Raw genomic sequence first — 20,174 nt, 5'->3', positions numbered from 1 at the left:
GAGAAGAGAGCAGAAGCACAGGAATCGGGGGTGGGGGGTGTAAAGATTCTCTAGCCTGGCTGAGGTGTCTGAGGATTGTGTGAAGTGGGGGTCAAGCACATATAGGGTTGATGAGTCCACCCTGTGGGAACAAATATGAGCTTTCGTGCACCAGCAAGCAGAGTGAATCTCAAATACAGAATTTGAGATCAGACTCAGGGATACAAAATATGAGAAGTGGTGCTTTTCATTTGTTTTTATAATTCCATAAGAGACTTTCCTGTAACCATTATTTACTCACCTTTCATGTGATTTGAAACCTGTATGACTTTCTGAGTTACTTCAATGGAGCACAGCTGGAGACATTTTGATAAATGTACAGTGCTGGTCAGAGTGCTGGAATGGACAACAATTTTATTAATTAAATAATAAAAAAGGGGTTCATGCAATATGTTTTCTGAAATCAGTAGCTTCATTATTTACTGAAATTTGGCACATTTATGAGAAAAGTAGTGCTGATTCATGAAAAAAGTATGTATTTGTTTTGGTTGATCCAATTCACAAAAACTGATCAAATCTCAAGTGATTCAATCATAAATTCACAAGATCAGCTCAATGACTCTGTGAACCAGTCACAGTATCACCGAGTTGACATTGGATGGATTTCATTTTTCAATCTAATACTTCTTATTTATGTCTGCTTTACTTAAATTACCTACCTTTATTTAAATGTAGCTAACAAACACTGCTTACTGGAGGGGAAAGCATCTATCCTCATTCATTGCAATTGCATATAAGAATAACCAGTAGATTTGTAGCCTAGAAATCTCTCCTTCTGTGCTCCAAGGAAAAATAAAAAATCCTTCAGGTTTTAAACAACACAAATGTGAGTAAATGATGGCAAAAATGTCTTTGCTGGGAGAACTAAGACTTCATTTTTTTACTTAACTGACAGCTTGAGTTGTACTACATGTGAAAGCTCATCTAATTTTGTGGTTGTGTACTCAAGAGTTTCAGTGTTGAATGTGGCATCTGCTACTCTTATCGACTTGAGTCAGATATTCCAGATCAGGTCTGCAATGACCCGCGCTGTGGCCAGCCTTTCCATCAAGCGTGTCTTTATGAGGTAAGCGCTTTAAGGTTTAGCAAACAGTTATTTCAAACAGAACAATCACAAAACAATTTCCTAAAAATGTGCAATTTGTATGGTATTTAAATCTTTTATTGATTTATTTGTCTTCACAGTGGCTGAGAGGTCTGCCCACCAGTCGCCAAAGTTTCAATATTGTGTTCGGAGAATGTCCTTACTGCAGCAAGGTAATATTCAACTCTATCACACAAATATAGCAAAGAAAATAACTTTATTTAAATCCACAATTCAATTTCAATTAAAATATTATTACATTTCTAGTGCTGATTTATAAATCCATTCATATATATTTTTTCAGCCCATCACTGTGAAAATGGTCACAGGAAATGCTTAACAAGAGTCTGTTCATTCAGAGTAGTGGTCATATGGCATTACGGCTCCAGTAAGGATAATACCAACAACCAACAACAGTCAATATCGTAACAAGAAGGAAGATCAACATTCTTTTAAAATGCCATTTTTTTGACTTTCCAAAGCCATCTCTGTGATGGTACAGAGTATATTCATCTTCTAATCCACAGACATCACTTCCCCAGTGGTCTCCGTCATCATCATCCTCCCATTGGTTTTGATTCCAGCTGTGTTTCTTGGTGTTGTTCCTCCAGTAGTCAACTTCATTGCTGGGCACTGCATAGTCGTCATTTTGTTTTCGAGTATGTTTTTGCTGGTTCTTATAGTGACGGTTTTGTTTCCCCCTCATGGTCAACCAGGTCTTTCCCTTGTAAACATCCGCATTCTTCTTTTCCTGTGTTGTTGGAGCAAATTTGATCTTTTCATATTATAAGAACTATAAAGGAGAGGGCTGATATTAGATCTGTTTAAGTACACGTTTGTATCAAACAATAAATATTGCAAAGCATTTTTGTATTTCCTATGACTTTTTGTTGCTTTTAAACTTTGATCAATTTGAATCAGTGAATGATTGACTGTGGTCTATTTGTCATTTGGCCTGTGCTCTGCTGTTGGTTTTACTTGTTCGTGTTCCTGTCTGTGTCGTGCTCCTGCTCTTGTTCTAGGATGAACTCGTGGAGGGACGGGCTCATCTTCATCACTGAAGTCCTCATCACTTTCATTAGGCATAGACCTTTGCCTAGTACTTCTTTTAGCAGCCATGTCACCTTTGTTTGGTCTCTGTAAAGATGACACCAACAAATAATTTCAATGAGAGTGTATTAAACCACTGTCTGATAACACTATATACTATATACCAAGGACTTCCAAATAAGATGATACCTTTGTGAGAGACCCTCTTCCTAATATATGGCAACTGTACAATTGTTCAAAAGTTTGGGGTCAGTAAAAGTGACAGTAATGACAAATTCTTTTGAACTTTCTATTCATCAAAGAATAATGAAAAAAAGTATGCTGGTGTTTTAAAAATATTTTACAAAAAAGAAAATCAGTAATTTTCACACAATCTACAACCAATGTAATCTTCCAATTTGATTTCTTATGTTATTTTTGTAATTAGATTAGTTTTAATTTATGTGATTTAGCTTTTAGACAGTAAAGTTGCCGTTTTTGTTTTTTTGTCAGAAATAATATTTAAAAGTAAAATATAATTTATAGTAAAATAATATATTTTTCAGTGAAACAAAATTGACCAAAATTTTAAAAAAAATGCACCCCACATCATCTAGCCAACCAGAACCAATATTCCGTTGTTGTTTTTTTTAATTATACCTGCTTGTGTGTCTCTCGTTTGGTCTTGTTTGGTGTGGACCCACCCAACTTTTCCTCATCATCTTCCTCAACTGACACCACAGGCTTTGATCTGGCTGTTTTTTTGTCAGTAGTCTTGGGTTGGCTTGCAGCCTGTGGGAGGTTAAGTTAAATTAGATGACAGGAATTTACTTGCTTTCGTCTCTGAGCATTCACGAGAGAGTGAAAGAGCAATAATGCTCCCTCCCTGACCTGGATCCTGAGAGAAGAGGACCTGCCCTGATTAATGACATCTACTGCTCTCCCTAAGGTGGCAACTGTCCAAACTAAATTTGGCCACAGATCACCAGCGAGGTCAGCTGTAGGCAAAATAAACTCCAGGAGTGTTGGGAGTGACACGAGGAGCTACTGGCCTCACGCTGCCTGACGTGGTTTCAGGAGAGCTGAGACACGAGGGGGACATTGATGGTGTTGTTTTAGCTTTTATTCAAAGGAACTGAAGCTACATTGACTAGGAGATGAACAGAACCACAGAGAAAAATCTAACTACAAAGAAAAGGGGATCCAAATCTTAATGCCCTTGCTGTTGACACTGATGCTTTCCATGTGTGCTAAAGGTAGAGGTTGGTCAAGGTTAGAGGAAAAAGACTCTGCACACTGCTTTGTAAGAACTCTCCATACATGTAAAACATTAAAATACATTTATAGAGCAGCCATTTCCTGCGCATCAAAAAGGAACACTAATGTGCTCACTGAAGGAACGATCAATTCCTCTACACTTTGAACTGGCAGCCCCAATCTGGTTTTAGCAACATCAACACACATTGTCCTGTAGTCTTCCTCAACAGAACCATGACATAGTCCATCTCAGGGAATCACATTCTTAGTTAAACACTAGTCAAGTGCACCAGGGAAGCTCTTACATCCGAGTCAGGAAGTCACATATTCAAGTCGAAAACAAATAAATAGTCAGAAAAAAAAAAAAAAAACGATGAATGACAAGATGTTGTGCAACACTGAAACTTGAATTGGAGAATTTTTAATTTAAGGAAACATGGTTAAGATAAATTGATAATCATAATTTCTATAATTGCAAAAAGCATCACTTTTTATTAGAGATAAACAAAAAACTTTAAATGATGGTTTGACAAAAGATAGAAAAAGATCTTAAATGTCTTAAATTGTGAAGGTTTTATAGGCCTTGAAAAAAAGATATATCCTATTACATTTATATATTTCACTATAATTGGTTAGCTTTCATTTTATGGACGAGGGTGGAACAACACTTAATTTCCCACAATGTCAATTTACCGTTGTTCGCCAAATTTTCATGGGCAAAATCCAATGATTTCAATAGGAATGCAGGTGATCTGGAAATAGGGTTCAAGTTGGTAAAGGCAATTTGCCCTTGATCAAAGGAAAGCCGCTTGGTTTTAAAGTAACTTCTGTCTGTGCTGTGCTTCAAACATTTTTACACTATTGGCTATGGACAACTACTGACTGAAATTTTATTGCAGGCAGAATTTTTTAGTTCATTAATGTGCACATATCTTACCTTATTTAAATCAGTGGTTCTCAACTCCAGTCCTCGGGACCCGCTGCTCTGCACATTTTGTGTGTCTCCCTTATTTAACACACCTGAATCAGATCATCAGCTCGTTAAGAGAGACTCCATGAACTGAACTGAGTGTGTCAGATAAGAGAGACATACAAAATGTGCAGAGCAACGGGTCCCGAGGACTGGAGTTGAGAACCACTGATTTAAATCAACATTTGTATGATTCATGCTTTATTTATAAAACACTTAAAAATGCTAAGGTCAATCTAAAACTGTAGAACTGAGATGTTTTCTGCAGGGGATCCACTGTATGCAGAGTGGTTTCAATATCAGGGACACAAGGAGAGTAACTGACACCCTAAGCACTGAGGGTATTTACCAACCCTTCTCCAAATCACACTGAGCCTTCTCTATTGAACCACAGATCAAATTGCTGGACAGCTCCACATAAAAATGAGAGGCAATTCTAACTGCCGATCTTTTGGCCTCTGTAAAATGTGTGTATTCAACAGCCCCAAATTGGGTTGCTCTGGTGTTCGTAAAGTTCAGCGGTTCAAGTTGGCAGTGATCAACTGTGAAGTGATTCCAGAGGAATTAAGGTCTCTCCACTCCAGACCTCTTGAGAGACAATAAGCCTTTTGGCAAGGTCACCAAAGGTTAACCTACGACACCACGGTCAAGATTCACCAGCTCATTCCATTTAAAGAGGAAAAGTGCCCTTCTTGTCTCTCGCCAGCGTAATAGAGTGCAGGAATTCAGTGTGGTGTATTTTACGCAGTTTGATTCTGAATGTGCATATAGACGTTAAAATATGTGTCCATGTGATTGCAATAAATAAGAGCGCTTTAATTAAATAGCTCTCTTGTATGGTTTTGACACTGCATTGAGCTGTGGCCCCAGGCTAAGAACCTTCGGTAACTCTGAGTCTGTCACCACTGAGTAAATCTCTTTTTTTTTCTCGTCCACATCACTTTGGTCCAACTCCAACGCCGCCAATAGGCCAGTCAGACGGCTCTGAGCAGGAGTGGGAGTCAGTGTAGCTGGGAAAGGGTCAGAAGAGGGTTCCCAAACCTGAGCATCTCCTTCTCTCTCCCAGACAGATAAATCTGCCGCAGCCCACAGGCTGCTCTGAATGCTCCAGCCCCAGCTCATATGGTCTCTATTAAGACTACCGGGCTGCTGTGCCAAAGCATCTCACACTCACCCTTTGTGTGGTTGGCCTGGCCATCTCTAACGCTCTTGGCCTGGAGAGGTCCAATGGGCCCAGCGGCCCGGCCGCTGACAGAATCATTCTGAAGGCCTGGTAGTCTGGCTTTTCATTGTAGCCAAGGTTGTTCACGCTGGACAGGAACCTGGCTATTTCTGCAAGGGGTCAGAAAGAAAGACATCTGAATATGCTAAATTTAAAGGGATAGTTCACAGAAAAAATGAAATTCTGAAGAACATTTCAGTTGCCGTTGTTCAAACAGTGAAAGTTAATGGGGTCCAAAACTTTCAAGTATCATGAGATTAATCCATACAACTCAATTGGTATACTGTAATTCTTCCAATGCAACACAAACACTTTGTATGATGATACCGATCACAATTTAAGCCTTTATTCACTTTCAAATCATATCAAAAGATTGATACACGAACACAAACCTCAAACATCAAATAAAGTCAAACCTCATTGATTCTCGCACGTCACGTGACCAAACGTCATGACGATTGACTTGGACTATACCATTCGTATGAATTAATTCCACACCATCTTAATGTTTTTGACTTTCACAATATGGACAAAACCAGCTGAAACATTCTTCAAAATATCCTCTTTTGTATTCCACGGAAGAAAGAAATACAGTACAAGTTTGGAAAGACATAAGGGTGAGGAAATGACAGAATGTTCATTCTTGGTTGGACTATCCCTTTGATACACAGAAACAATTCTGAAAATCAGATGTTAAGCAGGAAACTTTTTTCGAAACCCCTCATCATGTAGAGCAGAGGTCCTCACTGTCTGTTCCATGAGACATAATTACAACGGTAGCACCATTTTACCGTTTCTGCAGTTTAAAGTGAGCAGTGCGTCAAAACAACACAGCAGTACACACCGCAAACGCTCAGGGTCATTTATCGTAAGGGTCTTTCGGCGCTATATCTTTAACATTTGTATCTAGAACCAAACGCGCTTCATTCAATCCTATCCGTTCCGTGCACATTGCTTCCCTCCCTGCTAAAGACTCTAAATCGCCACATTTAGAGCTGCAAATGACTTGGTTAGTTTAACAAAAACAGTGAACAGCAAAATAGATTCATTCTTTACCTAAAACACTGCAGAAAATGAGAACTATTATTTTTATCTGTCATACATATTTGACTCCGACCATTCAAATAAAAAAGTTTGACAAGTTTTTTTTTTTTTTTTTTTCATCTACATTTAGCATTATTAATTAGCATATTAAGAGCATTTCATAATAATCATAATAAACAATGTTATACTGTAATTGGGAAAATCATTTGTAGATGGCAAGGAAAGACAACTAAAACTTTAAAATTACTAGTTAATTTTGTTTTCTGCTAGTGATGACAGGGCGTTTTGATTATTATGTACATTGTTTGTTTGTTTTTAGTAGACACTTATTTTAAGCAAAATGTAAAAATTGTGCAGACTTCAAGAGGAAAACCCTAAACCCCCATACAGTATATTTTCTGCCACATGGCCATACATGGGTATCTAAATGTAAAAAAGAATAATAGCCTGAAAAAAAATCTGATCTTGCCTTTTAATAATCATATCCAATTTGGCTCAACTGATGAATCTGTGAAAAATTCTCAGACATAACTGTTATGGCTCTGAGGTCCCAATATACTCAATCTTTGATGACTATTTAGGATTTTTTGATGTTTTACAAAGTACTTCTGCCACCCAGATGGAAATTTATAACCATTCCAAACAAATATTGTCCGGTGGGAAGGAAATCTAGAGACCGGACCTCTTGGAAATTTAATTGAATACCCTTGATGTAGAGCATCCCAAATGTGTCCTTTTTTGGAAACTACACAAGTGAGGGCTACTGTGAAGGTTGACCGTGGTTGAGTATTTGCATAATTTGCAGATAAATACCAACTGAGCTGGTCTGCATGTTTTATGTTGATGCATCCTGCTGTTGACCTAGATGCTTGCTGAACACACTCGCAAATGTCCGACCAAGTGACAACCTGCGTCTGCAGACTTCATTTTCATTCCTAAGGAAACAAAAACCACATCTTCCTAACAAATGGACAGTGGCAGGAGCACAATGTAGAGGGGCCTCTCAGTTCATACGAGAACACAAATGTGTGTCTAATATGGGCACCTTCCATTCTTCACTGTAATAAATATGCTGGATGCAGTACTACGCCAGTGCGCGTTCTCTTTGTGGCAGCCTGGCTGAATGTATACCACATGCGCAGCCTTGATGCATGTTAGAGGTCTTATCTTTCTGGTCCAGCTGTAGCCAGCCTCTCAAGGTTGGGAGAATAAGGCCTCATCATAATCATAGATCACAAAGCCCCCTTTCAGAAGACGCACGTGCCCTCGCTCCCTGTGGAGGAGGGAAAGATACTGCAGGGACACTAGAATCCGTTGATGAAGGAGAGGCAAGGAGATTGTGCTTGTGGGGATGGCGAGGAATCTAAGTCCCTGCCCCATACCTTGTTGATCAAAGCAAATGGTCTGCACACTAACGTGCACCTACCCGTGCTGGAGCCGGACATGGACATCTTCAGGACAGAATCTGGCAGGTTGGACATCAGCCTGTGGTCAAGAGATGATAAAGGTGAAGGTTAAACAGACGTCCTGTTGCAAAATTGCATCTGAAAACACCTCTTTGCTTTCGACTCATGGAATCACACAACATACGTTTAAAATTTCACTATAAAGAACTTGTCGTTCTCTCTGCTAATGATCCACAGATCCTTTTAAAGCTGTGTACTCCACTGCTTAAATTTCCAGACAAGAAAGAAAATATGTGTCCTTTTACACCTTTTTAGTTTTAATAAAGCAGTTGAGTCAATAATTCAGGCTGAATAAGCACAGAAAGCCTCTGATCAGCAGCCACTGTACACAACGTACTTGGCCTTGGCCTCCTGGACCTCAGCTGGGTTCCTAAGAGATGAGAGCCAGGGAAGAGTTCCACACTGCCAGTGAAGCAAGCAGTAGCCCAACACCTCCAAGTCTCCTCGTCTGGATGCGGCTGTTGGAGAAAGCGAAGATAAGGAAAAGAAGTTAAGTGTTGGTTGAGAAGAGAGTTAAAACTCTTTGATTGAATGACCCGTCCATTGGCTGCTGAAATATGCCCCTATAAAAAAGGCGAAGTAGGAGGGGGGGGTGATGGAGAGGAGTATTTTGTTTTCTCAGCTGGTGCCCTGGCCTGCCTCACAGGCTAACGGGGCTTTTCTTAGAGGGGCTGAGAGTTGAAAGAGTAGGTCAGTTTCCTCCCACCAGCGCTCCTCACATCTCTCTCACACTCCCTCCTCCTTCGTCTGGTCTGGCGACTCGTCCAGGAACCTGATCCTGACGGCCTCTGACATGATCCAGACAGCCTGTGGCCCAGCCCGACACTCTCTCCGACGGAGAGCCAAGCAGTAAAACAAAGAAATAAATGTCTGGGCCCAAATAGTTTCCACATGTTTCTGGATTCCGTGGGGTCTCTGCTGGCCTTAAGAGAAGAGCCTGAGAGTGTTTGTATGTGCTCTTTAGACCGCCTCCATCTCCACCTCGGCCGTAACACATTACACAACTGCCATCTAGTGTAAATGTCTTTTGCATACTAAAAACTTCTTACAAGGCAACTTCGTCTTTTATTATTCTTACATTTGTTTAATATACCAATAAAGACTCTACCTCTACCCTGGGCTAGGAATCGACACAATTTCCCAAATCAGTTTGATTCTGTTTCACAAGCTCTTTATTTGATTCAAATTTTTATTTGATTAAATTCGATTCCAATATTGAAAAGTGCAGTTCTAATGTTTTTTTTTGTTTTTGTAAATATTCATACATATCTAATTCTGTACATTATACTGGGCAGTGTTTCAGATTGATTCAAATCAGTAACTCATCTTCTTGAACTATCCATTACAAGAACCGGACTCAAAACACAAACAATGGAAACTGTAGTTTAGCACTACACACTAAACCGGTTAAGAGTCAATCGCTTCAGAAATTCAGAAATGCTTCATTTCAGAAATTGGGCTGCACAATGCGTTCTGTATCTTTTTGATTCACTAAATAGAACGGGCTCATAAGAGTCACTGGTTGCAGCAATCAGGCTACACTTGTCACGCTGTATGTTTTTGATTCACTAAAATGAAGCAGCTCACAAAAGTCAGACTACACTGGTCACAATGCATGTTTGTTTTGCGTGCAGCCCATGAGACCAAAACAATAAAAGATGTTTAAAAAAAAAAAAAAAAAAACTCTATGCAAATGTTTTTAACCTTGGAAGCAGAAGAGATTAATACTTTTGGAATAAGTACAAGGGGTTTCAGTCTTCAAATAAGCCCAATAGAGTTCTTTCACACTTGTATAAGCTCAATGGGAATATATCCCAGTCTAGTTTTTACAACACCACATCTGCTTATGAGCACTGAGTGTGAAACGGCCTCACTTCAACCAACTGATTAGTCTTATGCCAACCAGACAGACAGCAGTCACATTTAGTTATGAAATAGGCTATTCGTTTTGGATCCCAGCTATTAAACCAATTACGAGTTGACTTTAAACTAAGGACCCTCAATGAATTGCGTTTGCCTACATTTAAATCTGAATGGGATGGTTTTGTCAGTTTCACTCGCATACGGGAGTTAACCTCCTGTTAAGCCTGTCCATTCATGAAAAGCTCCAACTTCATCAATAAGGGTAAATTAAGGCACATCATTTGTTCGTGCCTAGAGAGTGTATTAACTCAATACTGTAACTGCAGTCCATCTCCTGAGAAATTACTTATTGACTGCATTCATCAAAAGGGAAAATCTCTGCCTAAATCCATGACCATCATTGATCCTGCCATGCCTATTACAGAGTCAGCCTCCCAGCCCGCTAGCCAGCAACACCATTAGGCCACGTATATAGGTTTTCTTTATTTTTCTTCAACCTTGACCAAACTAATTTAGCAAACACACAATTTAATAGAAAGGATTTTAACATCCCTCACAGGTGACCTTGGAAAAATGCCTCTTAAGTGCCATGTAAAAAGGGTACTATGATTAAGGACCAAAGTGCACAAAATAAGACCATCTCTGTAAACATTTAGTACGACTCTGTAATATGGAGCCGAAAGGGGTGGGCTGCCTGGCCTAGTCCTGACACCGATTCACTTATAAAAAGGCCGATCCACAAGAACGATGCATTCTAGGCTGAGCACAACACCTTCCATCAGATAGAAGCTGTTGTTCATAATGATGGCCTATTGTTATTGTGATTATCCAAAGCGCCATGTCAAACTCTTGAACCTCTCCTCCTGAATTTCAGCCAGCTCAATTCAACCCTACAGGTGATAATTAGGCCTTTAGCAAAGGCTTCAGTGGGACACGAAGTGCCCGTCTCTGCACTCCTCACCATGGTTACAAATCAACATCTACACGGGGTGCCAGGGGCCAAAAGAAAAGAAACACTCTGCAATCTGCATTCATCTACAGGGCAGTCAGTGCTAATGACCTACACAACAGCTGTCAGTGTCCTCCGTCAAGACGTCTAGTGCGGTGATGTCGGCTTGACTGCGGATTGTTTAATAGAGGCGCAAACAAGGTTTGTCAAATTTACGGCCTCGCTGCTTTGAGTTTAGCTTTGGGAGTGGATCGGGACATTGAACTCCCAAGTTGGTGTGTCAGTGGTTAGGTGTTTTTATAAACTCTCAAGAGTTATATCACTTGCCATATGCAGTGTGATTTACAAAGTACAACTGGCCATACATTTAGGCTACAGAGCAGAAAGACGGAATCAGGACCATATGTAGAATCCTGTACATGAAATGTTAACAAATTGTTTCAGGTAAGAACATGGTCTAAAAGCAGCCAGACCTTGGTCTGAACCGGAGCATGATTTACTTTCTGATGTATCAGACAACATGTTTTACTGGGTCCACGTTATGAGCTACAGAGATTCATGCACTTTTTTCCCCTTTTATATCTAAATAGGAATACACGCATGCATTCCCACATATTCATCCTCCACATATAAAACCATCCTAATGACATGAAAACACCATACTGTTAAAGAAAAATATAGGGGGTTTCAATCCATATACAGTAAAAACCAGTAAAAACCTCTGGTTTGTCATGCCAGGAGTTTTCAAACTATTTATGCCATGGACCCCCAAATACGAGAATCCCCTTAAAAGTCATTTAAAAAAAAAAAAAAAAAAAAAAAAAAAAAAAAAGATAAATGCAGCTTTATATTTTGATGTATGCAGCCCTATTTATATAAAGTGAGAAAAATAGGCATGATATTATAATAAAAAAAACATGTTATTTCCAAAAAGATATATATATATAAATAAAAAACAGTTACTCAAACTAGGGCTGCTCGATTATGGCACCAAAAAAACAAAAAAAAATCATAATCATGATTATTTTGGTCAATATTGTAATCAAGATTATTTAACACGATCATGAGTGGGCCATTTGACCAAAACCTTATACGAGTAATTTATTTAACAATAGTGATATTTATCAAGTATATATTTTCTGGAAATAAGGTTACTAGATCTAAATTTTATACCAGCGAAATTGTACAATTCTCGAAACCAATTTCGATACAACAGCAGAATACTAACTAATATAAGTTAAAAAAGGTCCTCAAAATTATTGAAAATAAGTAAACACTCAGTAACACATTAAAAACAAAAAAAAGCAAATTACAAACTATAGGCCAAAGACAATATAAAAAATATACAAATTATTAAAGCTACAAATGTCATTCAGTTTAGGACAGTTAGTGATTTTTCTCTTTGTCTTTTGTTCTCTGATTAACATTAATGACACAGACAGCAGCAGATATATTAGGCTGATGTCACTTTAAGACCTAATGCACGGATCCAATATACTGATAAACATATTATTTTTCAGAACTGTTTACATTCACTTAAGACATAACAAACTGGGTTTACGCGAATACTCGCCAAGCCCAAGATTTTGACATACTTTTGCTTGTATTTGACTGTTTAGGTGCACACCCAAAGCTCTAAGTTCAGTTTGTTTGTCCGTGTTCCGCTCAGTTTCAGAACGTGCGCACAGAAAGCCACCTGAGGAACAGCGGGAGTTCTCTTTCGTGCTTTTAATATCAAGCATGTCCCATTTTACGAAAGTCAAGTTACATGATTTTACTGCAAGGAACAGAATGAGGCACAATAATCGCTTTATCTCGATGATCTTATTATCATAATCATTGGAAGCCAAAATGAAAGTCGAAACTCTATTTCAATTAATCGCATAGCCCTAACTCAAACTCTAATAGCATACAATTAAATAAATGTATACATTTAAAATATTATCGTGTTAAACATATTTAATAAATAAATAAACATTAAACTTACAAAACAAACTTTAAAAAATAATTTTTCTGCTGACTGGGCATCTTGTCTTTTCTCCATGTGCTTTCAAAATTAACAGCAACAGAAACATGGCTATTAGCAAGCTTTACCACCGTGTATTCAGTATTGAACTCCTGTAATATCCTATGGACAACACAGGCAGAGATATTGGCTTTGAGTCCCAGTTCAACAAAACACCAAAGCTTTAATTAATAGTAAATGCATACAAAATGCAGGTTATGACTTTGACTAATTATGGATTTCTTGAATTAAGTCTGCCCAAGTAAGCATGGATAGAACAATCAATATCCAATAAAAAGGACTGTACACAATTTACGAGTTAATGTGTTTCCAATAGTGTGACCCAAAGTTAAGGACATGATACAGACAAGTCCCAGCCACATAAACAGACCCCATTATAAGGCGAGTAATCTGGATAGTGAATTCATACTTTTTGGTGAACCTCTTCCTTTAACGTTAACATGAAATGAAAACTATCCCTATTTACTTCCTTAATGCATGTTCCTGGTCTAATTGTGGCTAATACATTGATTCATATTATTCCAAAGAAAAATAAAGGGTTGTCTTTGAATTCTTCAATCAAAACTCCGATATCACATTTATTTTCCCTTTTTCAATTCCCTACTTTTTTTTCCTCACTGAATATTCAGTTTCACTTGCAAATACTTCAAATTATGAAAGTAAAATGGGTTGCAAATGGCAATTTATGTTGACTTTAACTGGGAAACACAGGACATTTATGCATAATGGAATATGTGTCTATCTCGGTGATACCTCAGCGTGGTTTAAAAGGATAAGATAAATGACAGATTTCACATTACCTACTCCTTTGTGAGCGTCAATGCTTGTATACTCAATGGTGCCATTGTGTCCTTTCTTGGGGTTCTCTTTGTACTCTTTATGCTCTCCATTAGGACAGTATCTGTATGACAGTCCATAGTCAGCCAAGTACACCTGCAAAAGATAAAGTCAGCATAAATCATCCCAAAGACATTTTCTTTCAAACTGAATCTCTCCTACTGTACATGGTATTTTAGTGCAAAGCACAAGGAAATGGGGTCAAGTTATGACAGCAGACTGAGACTTTAATTGATTATACTCCATTATACTTAAGTTCCAAATGTCATCAATGCTGGCTGGTCGTCTTAGTAGACGATCAATGAAAATAATAGAAATTCAAGTATGTGCCACGTTTGAGTACACAAAATGAGGTCCCACTTTATATTAGGTGTCTTTAACTACTATGTACTAACAATCATTTGATACAATGCACGTATTGTGTACATACTTGGGCTATATAATGCAGATAAATGACTGAAAAAACGTGAAATTGCACCATTAACGTAATTTACGTCACGCAGTTACATGATCTTAGAAGTCCAGGCTTATTATATCAGAGATGTCAGAGAGAACTGTCTGTTCTCAGTCTGTTTAGCTTTAAAACACAAGCTCTGTCATATTCTGTGATTGTTTCTGAAGAGTGCGAGCCCTCACACATCGTACTGTGTGAAATACAGACTGAACAGAACGTCAAAACATCCCACCGTTGTATGGCCAGATGATACACAAACTATGTTTTTCGGCTGGATAAAGCTAATCAGCTTCTCGCTAATAAAGTTTCGATGGATGAGGATTGTAATCAAGGTAAAGACAATTACAGTGACGTACAGGAGTCGTACAGTAGCACGTGCAAGTCTGTTATACTGATGCGGAAACAAAGCGTGTATGTGTACGCTCGATGCACTCATCTCCCATTGTATTTATGCATAGACACATTTCAGTACATTCAAGTTGTTTCCACACACATTCAGGGTGTTTTTATCTGTCATGCGTTTGTTTCTGTGTTTAGTAATTCAGAATATATCCATGTACTGAAGTAGGCATATAATGCAGTCAAGGTCAAGGCAGCTGGTTTAGGTTTTTTTTATTTTTGGCATCTCAATGTGGTCCTGTTCAGTATTGCAACTTGACAAACTAAACAAGCTCTAAAAAGTTTTAAACAAGCTCTTGATGTTGCACTGTACATTGAATTCTGAAAAGTTTTGTTCTGTAATGACTTCTTTTCATGGGTGCTTAGTAGTACCCGTATAGTATACTATAATTACACTGTTTACCCTTCCTTTACCCCTTATCCCACCTTTAAACCTGTCCATACCAACAAACCTGTCCCTAACCTTACCCGTATCCCACCTTAATAGCAGCAAAAGTGTTTTGCTATATATCATGAACACAGTTAGTACATTAACTACTATTAGGGGTGTGCCGGTTTCAGAATTGGTGAAGACGGTTATGACTTGAGTCAAATGTGACGGTTCGTAACATAACCGTCATCGGGGGGGGGGGGCCCTTGTCTGTTCTAGAAAGGATGCAGCAAAGATATTTAATGCTAATCTATGAGGCATAGGCCTACGCTGAGTTTCATTCATTTACGATGAGATGCGCTCTAGTTCACAATGCAATGCAAGTGAACGTGGCGCACCGGCGCCTCCATGTCAAGGTTATTATATTGTCATTTGCTTTTTATTTATTAAATACATGCAATTGGTTGATGAAACATTTATTAAAATTAAGATAAAATTTGTACAAAACGAAATTCACTTTAAAGAAAGGCTTTTAACAATGCAATGCAAGTGAACGCGGCGTGCTGGCGCCTCAATGTCACGGTTATTATATTGTCTACTATATTATGCTTTAAAGAAAGGTTTTCTACAAAGAAAAACTTAATGAAGTGGTAAAAATCATGTCTGACGATTTACAAAACAAAACTTGCGTTGGTACTTGTCAAAGAATCAAATACAGTTGGAAACGACGTAGACCATTAATGACACAGACTGTTAACAATTGTTTTTAATTAGTGTTTAAACATTCTCTATGATAAAAAATGTTTGTAAAAAATATTTTAATAACACGGTTTTGGCGGTTATAGAGATCAGATGACGGTGTTCAACTATAACCGTCGGCCTCACGGTTATATACTAACCGTCACACCCCTAACTACTATGTACTTAAATCAAAAAATTATAAAAGACACCTAATATAAAGTGTGACCCAAAAAGATAACCAATCATTTAAGATATCCCTTATTGTTTGTGGTAATGTGCATAGAAACTCACCTTGCTTGGATCTCTGTGTCCCAATAAGAGATTGGCAGCCTTAATGTCAGCATGGACGTACTCATTGTCATGAATATATTCCAGCACATCCAGCTGTTAAGGGCAAAGTGACAGAGGGGAAGGTTAACATGAATAATTTAGTAACCTCATAATGACCTACAGGCAGATGAGCTGGATGCAAGGCAGCCGGACTCCCAGAAAATGCAACAAAAGCTTACTCAAAAATCCACTTTATTATGTAATACTGTATATAATGTTGCCTTGTCACACTTACCATGTTCAATCAAACCCTAACTGAGGTTGCATATTCAAGGGTCACGATTATAGTAGGTTTATAAATTGTAGCAATGCAGTTATCGCTTTTGTTAACTGAAATAAAGTTGAAATAAAATAAATATTGAATGAAAAACGTAAAAAAACTTAAGCAAATTCAAAATATGAATGAATACTATAATAGTACATAAATATTACTAAAATAACACTGGCAAACAGCTCTAACTAAATGTTGAACGAAGTTCAGCAGCGTCTCACCATGAGGACACCCAACTGTAGCACGGCGGGCTTCCTCAGCTGTCCACCATTCTCCATTAACACCTTTTGCAGGTCTGTGCCCAGCCGATCCATCACCATAAACCTGTACCTATACAACCAGACAACAATATATATATATATATATATATATATATATATATATATATATATATATATATATATATATATATATATATATTAGGGATGCAACGGTACACGGTAAAATCCTGGACCGTTCGGTCAGCCCTGCACGGGACAATCTACCCTCGTGTCCCGCGGGACTTCGGTTTTGCCATTGAGTTCGCGCTGATCCTTTTAGTTTTTGCTTTAGGCGCCGTTCACATATCGCGCCTGAAAACGCTAGACGCGCCGCGTTCTCCTTTTCCCAAAGCGCTAGGGCGGTTGCGCTCCGGAGGCGTCTGTCGTTGCTAAAGCAACCATCAGCTGCGCTCTGGTTGGTTCTTGTCACGTGACCTACGGTGCGCTTGCGGCATTCTGAAAAGTTGAGAATTTTCTCCACTGCTGGGGACATCGTTAGTGCCAACCGGTCTCGCCTTGCACCAGACAGTGTTGATAGACTCATCTTTTTGCACAAGAATCTCTCAATAGTGGATGAGTAAATAACATTGCACTTTGTATCCTGAATGCAGTATTTTTTTATTATATTATTTTGCTCTGCTTTTTTTTATTCAAAGCACAAGCTAATTTATGTTTGTTAAAGGTAAAAGTGCACTTTTTCTTTCACATTGATCACTTCATATACCAGTTATCAAGGTTTGGAATTGGGATCCACTTGAATATTTTGAAGTGTGTTTGTTTACATTTTGTATTTCATATAAGTGATAGTTGAAGAGGTTGTATTACTTAGTGTTGTTCAGTACAGACTAGAGTGTTAATTTATTCCATACATTGATGTTCTTCCTACTGTGACATTCTGTTTATGCTCATAAGAAAAATAAAACATATTTTTGGGATGAAATAGCAGTCTCTTTCTGCACAAAACATGTACCGAAACCGAACCGAGACTGTGGCCCAAAAACCGAGGTACGGACCGTACCGTGGGCTATCTGTACCGTTGCACCCCTAATATATATACACAACTACAGTGATATGCATTACTAATATCACGGTGGTCATATACGGCCCACCCTAGTCAAACTTAAGTTCGTACCTTGTCCCGCTATTTTCAGCCAGTCCAGACCCCCAGTAAGTTGGGATCCCCAAAAACTCCTTGTGTTTAGACTTCTTCCATTTGTTCACTGTGATATTAGAGTTTAAAAATGTTTTAGACATTTTATACATTTGCAGTTTTGCACATGATTTATAAACAAAGTTATATGTATACGCATCTCTCAAACACTGATAAAGAAGCACTTCCTCCAGCCTAGCTGGAAGGGAAATCTGTCTTGACTGGCTGTGCACCAGATTGACAGGTGGTCAGGGGCCCTTTGGAGAAACCAGCATCATTATCAGCAATTTGGTCACTCTCTCTGAATTAGAGCTCAAACAAGCTGGGATTGCACTAACAACCACAGAGGTGCATGTTTGCTTTGGTTTATTAATTCGCCTAGCCAGGCTGATTTACATCTACAGACCCTTTCCAAAAAATTAGAATATCATGGAAAAGTTTATTTATTTCCATAATTCCATTCAAAACGTTAAACTTACATAGATTATAGATTCAGGGCCCACAACTTAAACGATTTCAAGTATTTAGTTGTTTATTTGTACATAATTTGGGCTTCCAGCTCATAAAACCCACAAAAACAGGATTTCAAAAAATTAGAATATTACATGAAATCACACAGTAATTACACAGTGATACCATGGTCATTGAACCAGGTTTTGGTTCTTTTGGCAGTGTGGGCAGGTGCAAATCCTGCTGGAAAATGAAGGAAGCATGAAGTGCTCTGAAAATGTCCTGGTAGACGGCTGCGTTGACTCTGGATTTAAAGCACAGTGGACCAAAGTCCTCTTTTCTGATGAGAGCAAATTTTGCATCTCATTTGGAAACCAGGGTCCCAGAGTCTGGAGGAAGAATGGAGAGGCACACAATCCAAGATGCTTGAAGTCCAGTGTGAAGTTTCCACAGTCTGTGTTGGTTTGGGGAGCCATGTCATTTTCAGAGCACTTCATGCTTCCTTCATTTTCCAGCAGGATTTGCACCTGCCCACACTGCCAAAAGAACCAAAACCTGGTTCAATGACCCTGGTATCACTGTGTAATTACTGTGTGATTTCATGTAATATTCTAATTTTTTGAAATCCTGTTTTCGTGGGTTTTATGAGCTGGAAGCCCAAATTATGTACAAATAAACAACTAAATACTTGAAATCGTTTAAGTTGTGGGCCCTGAATCTATAATCTATGGAAGTTTAACGTTTTGAATGGAATTATGGAAATAAATAAACTTTTCCATGATATTCAAATTTTTTGGAAAGGGCCTGTATAGCCACTTCATCAGTGACATGCACTTCATGTTTGAAAACTCTCAGATGAAGATGAGGGGTCTTCAGTATTTTCATTCAACACTACTCCAAACATGCACATGTTTCTCTACATCCTTTGGCAATAATAAAATCAGTGTTTACAGATGTACAGTGTTACAGATTACAGTGTTTTTTCTTAACAATATAATTAAATTACATAATATGGAGAGAATTTAGGTGGAAAAAAAGAAGAAAAGAAAAAGAATCTTACTAGTATCTTGCTTTGCTGCTCGTTGGTAAAATTTCAATTCTGAGAATAAAGGTCCATTTTCATGATATTCCTGAAAATGTATATAGAAATTGTAGACACTTAGTCCATGTACTGGGTGATATCTCATCAAACTGTTTCAATATATTTCTTACCACTTTGATCACAAAATCAGTGTCATCTCGAACAGGGACATTCACATCCCGAGAGGCTGTAAAATGTAAACAAACAAAAAAAAAAGTGACACGTTTCATCATTTCATGTGAATAAAGTTGTGTGTTCATTATTTTAAACATAAAAAAAAAACACTACTGTAAACTTGTATTGAAAAAAAAAAGAACACCTTTAAATATCATTTTAAAATTCAACGTGCACTAGCAATATAAATGTTCAGGTGTCTGAACTCTTGTGCCACCATGTCTAATGCCATAGATGAAACTGAAATGATGAAGGCGTTTCACATTTAACACAGAATATAAAGTCATTACCCAAGTAGATCAGTCCAAAACCACCTTTTCCAATGATTTTGCCGATGCGCCAATTTTTCTTTTCTGAATCTGTTAAAATGCATCCGTCTGGAAGTGGACGGGCTGCTGTGTATTTCTTTGGAGCCATGATGTTAAATTGTCATGTAGAAAGTTTCAGAACGAATAATCCTAATGACTGAAGAGAGCAATGTAAAATTCCTGTCAAGTCATTCCTGGTTATTTAAATGGTTCCTTATTTAACCACTGTTTCACAAACAAACTAGTAATAACAATAACGCCTTCTTATAAAAGCATGTCAACAATCAATAAGAAGTATAATGTTATACAGAGGAAGAATGTTGATAATCACAGTTTCAGTTCTTCCAGTCAGCGCAGGATGTTTTCACCGCCACAGACCGCAACTTCCTGAAAGTGATTG

The 20,174-nt window shown here is 38.2% G+C and overlaps 2 protein-coding genes across 5 annotated transcripts in view; one reads left to right on the top strand and one right to left on the bottom strand.

Annotated features, from left to right (window-relative positions):
- Positions 1 to 1,987, top strand: part of fancl (FA complementation group L) — an 18,236-nt gene extending 16,249 nt beyond the window's left edge. The window contains exons 12-14 of the mRNA XM_079855416.1: positions 989 to 1,105; positions 1,225 to 1,296; positions 1,428 to 1,987. Of these exons, the coding sequence (XP_079711542.1) occupies positions 989 to 1,105; positions 1,225 to 1,296; positions 1,428 to 1,463 (225 nt within the window). The 3' untranslated portion in view covers positions 1,464 to 1,987. The remainder of the gene's footprint in view (positions 1 to 988; positions 1,106 to 1,224; positions 1,297 to 1,427) is intronic.
- vrk2 (VRK serine/threonine kinase 2) lies at positions 1,328 to 20,174 on the bottom strand. Of its 4 annotated transcripts, none has more exons than XM_079855407.1 (14): positions 20,106 to 20,174; positions 19,757 to 19,931; positions 19,424 to 19,479; positions 19,272 to 19,341; positions 17,744 to 17,831; positions 16,573 to 16,681; positions 16,042 to 16,134; positions 13,750 to 13,882; positions 8,449 to 8,569; positions 8,072 to 8,130; positions 5,554 to 5,711; positions 2,813 to 2,944; positions 2,102 to 2,260; positions 1,328 to 1,874 (listed from the first exon to the last, which is right to left on the bottom strand). In XM_079855407.1, the coding sequence occupies exons 2-14, from the start codon at positions 19,881 to 19,883 to the stop codon at positions 1,491 to 1,493; spliced, it is 1,689 nt and encodes a 562-aa protein (XP_079711533.1). In that variant the 5' UTR covers positions 19,884 to 19,931; positions 20,106 to 20,174; the 3' UTR covers positions 1,328 to 1,490. The 4 variants fall into 4 exon arrangements, with proteins under 4 accessions (XP_079711533.1, XP_079711534.1, XP_079711532.1 ...); XM_079855408.1 differs by having other exon boundaries at positions 20,083 to 20,169; XM_079855406.1 differs by having other exon boundaries at positions 19,757 to 20,173.

Source organism: Squalius cephalus, assembly GCF_949319135.1.
Source record: "Squalius cephalus genome assembly, chromosome: 21".
Classification (NCBI taxonomy): Eukaryota; Metazoa; Chordata; class Actinopteri; order Cypriniformes; family Leuciscidae; genus Squalius; species Squalius cephalus.
This window is presented reverse-complemented; position numbering and strand designations above follow the sequence as displayed.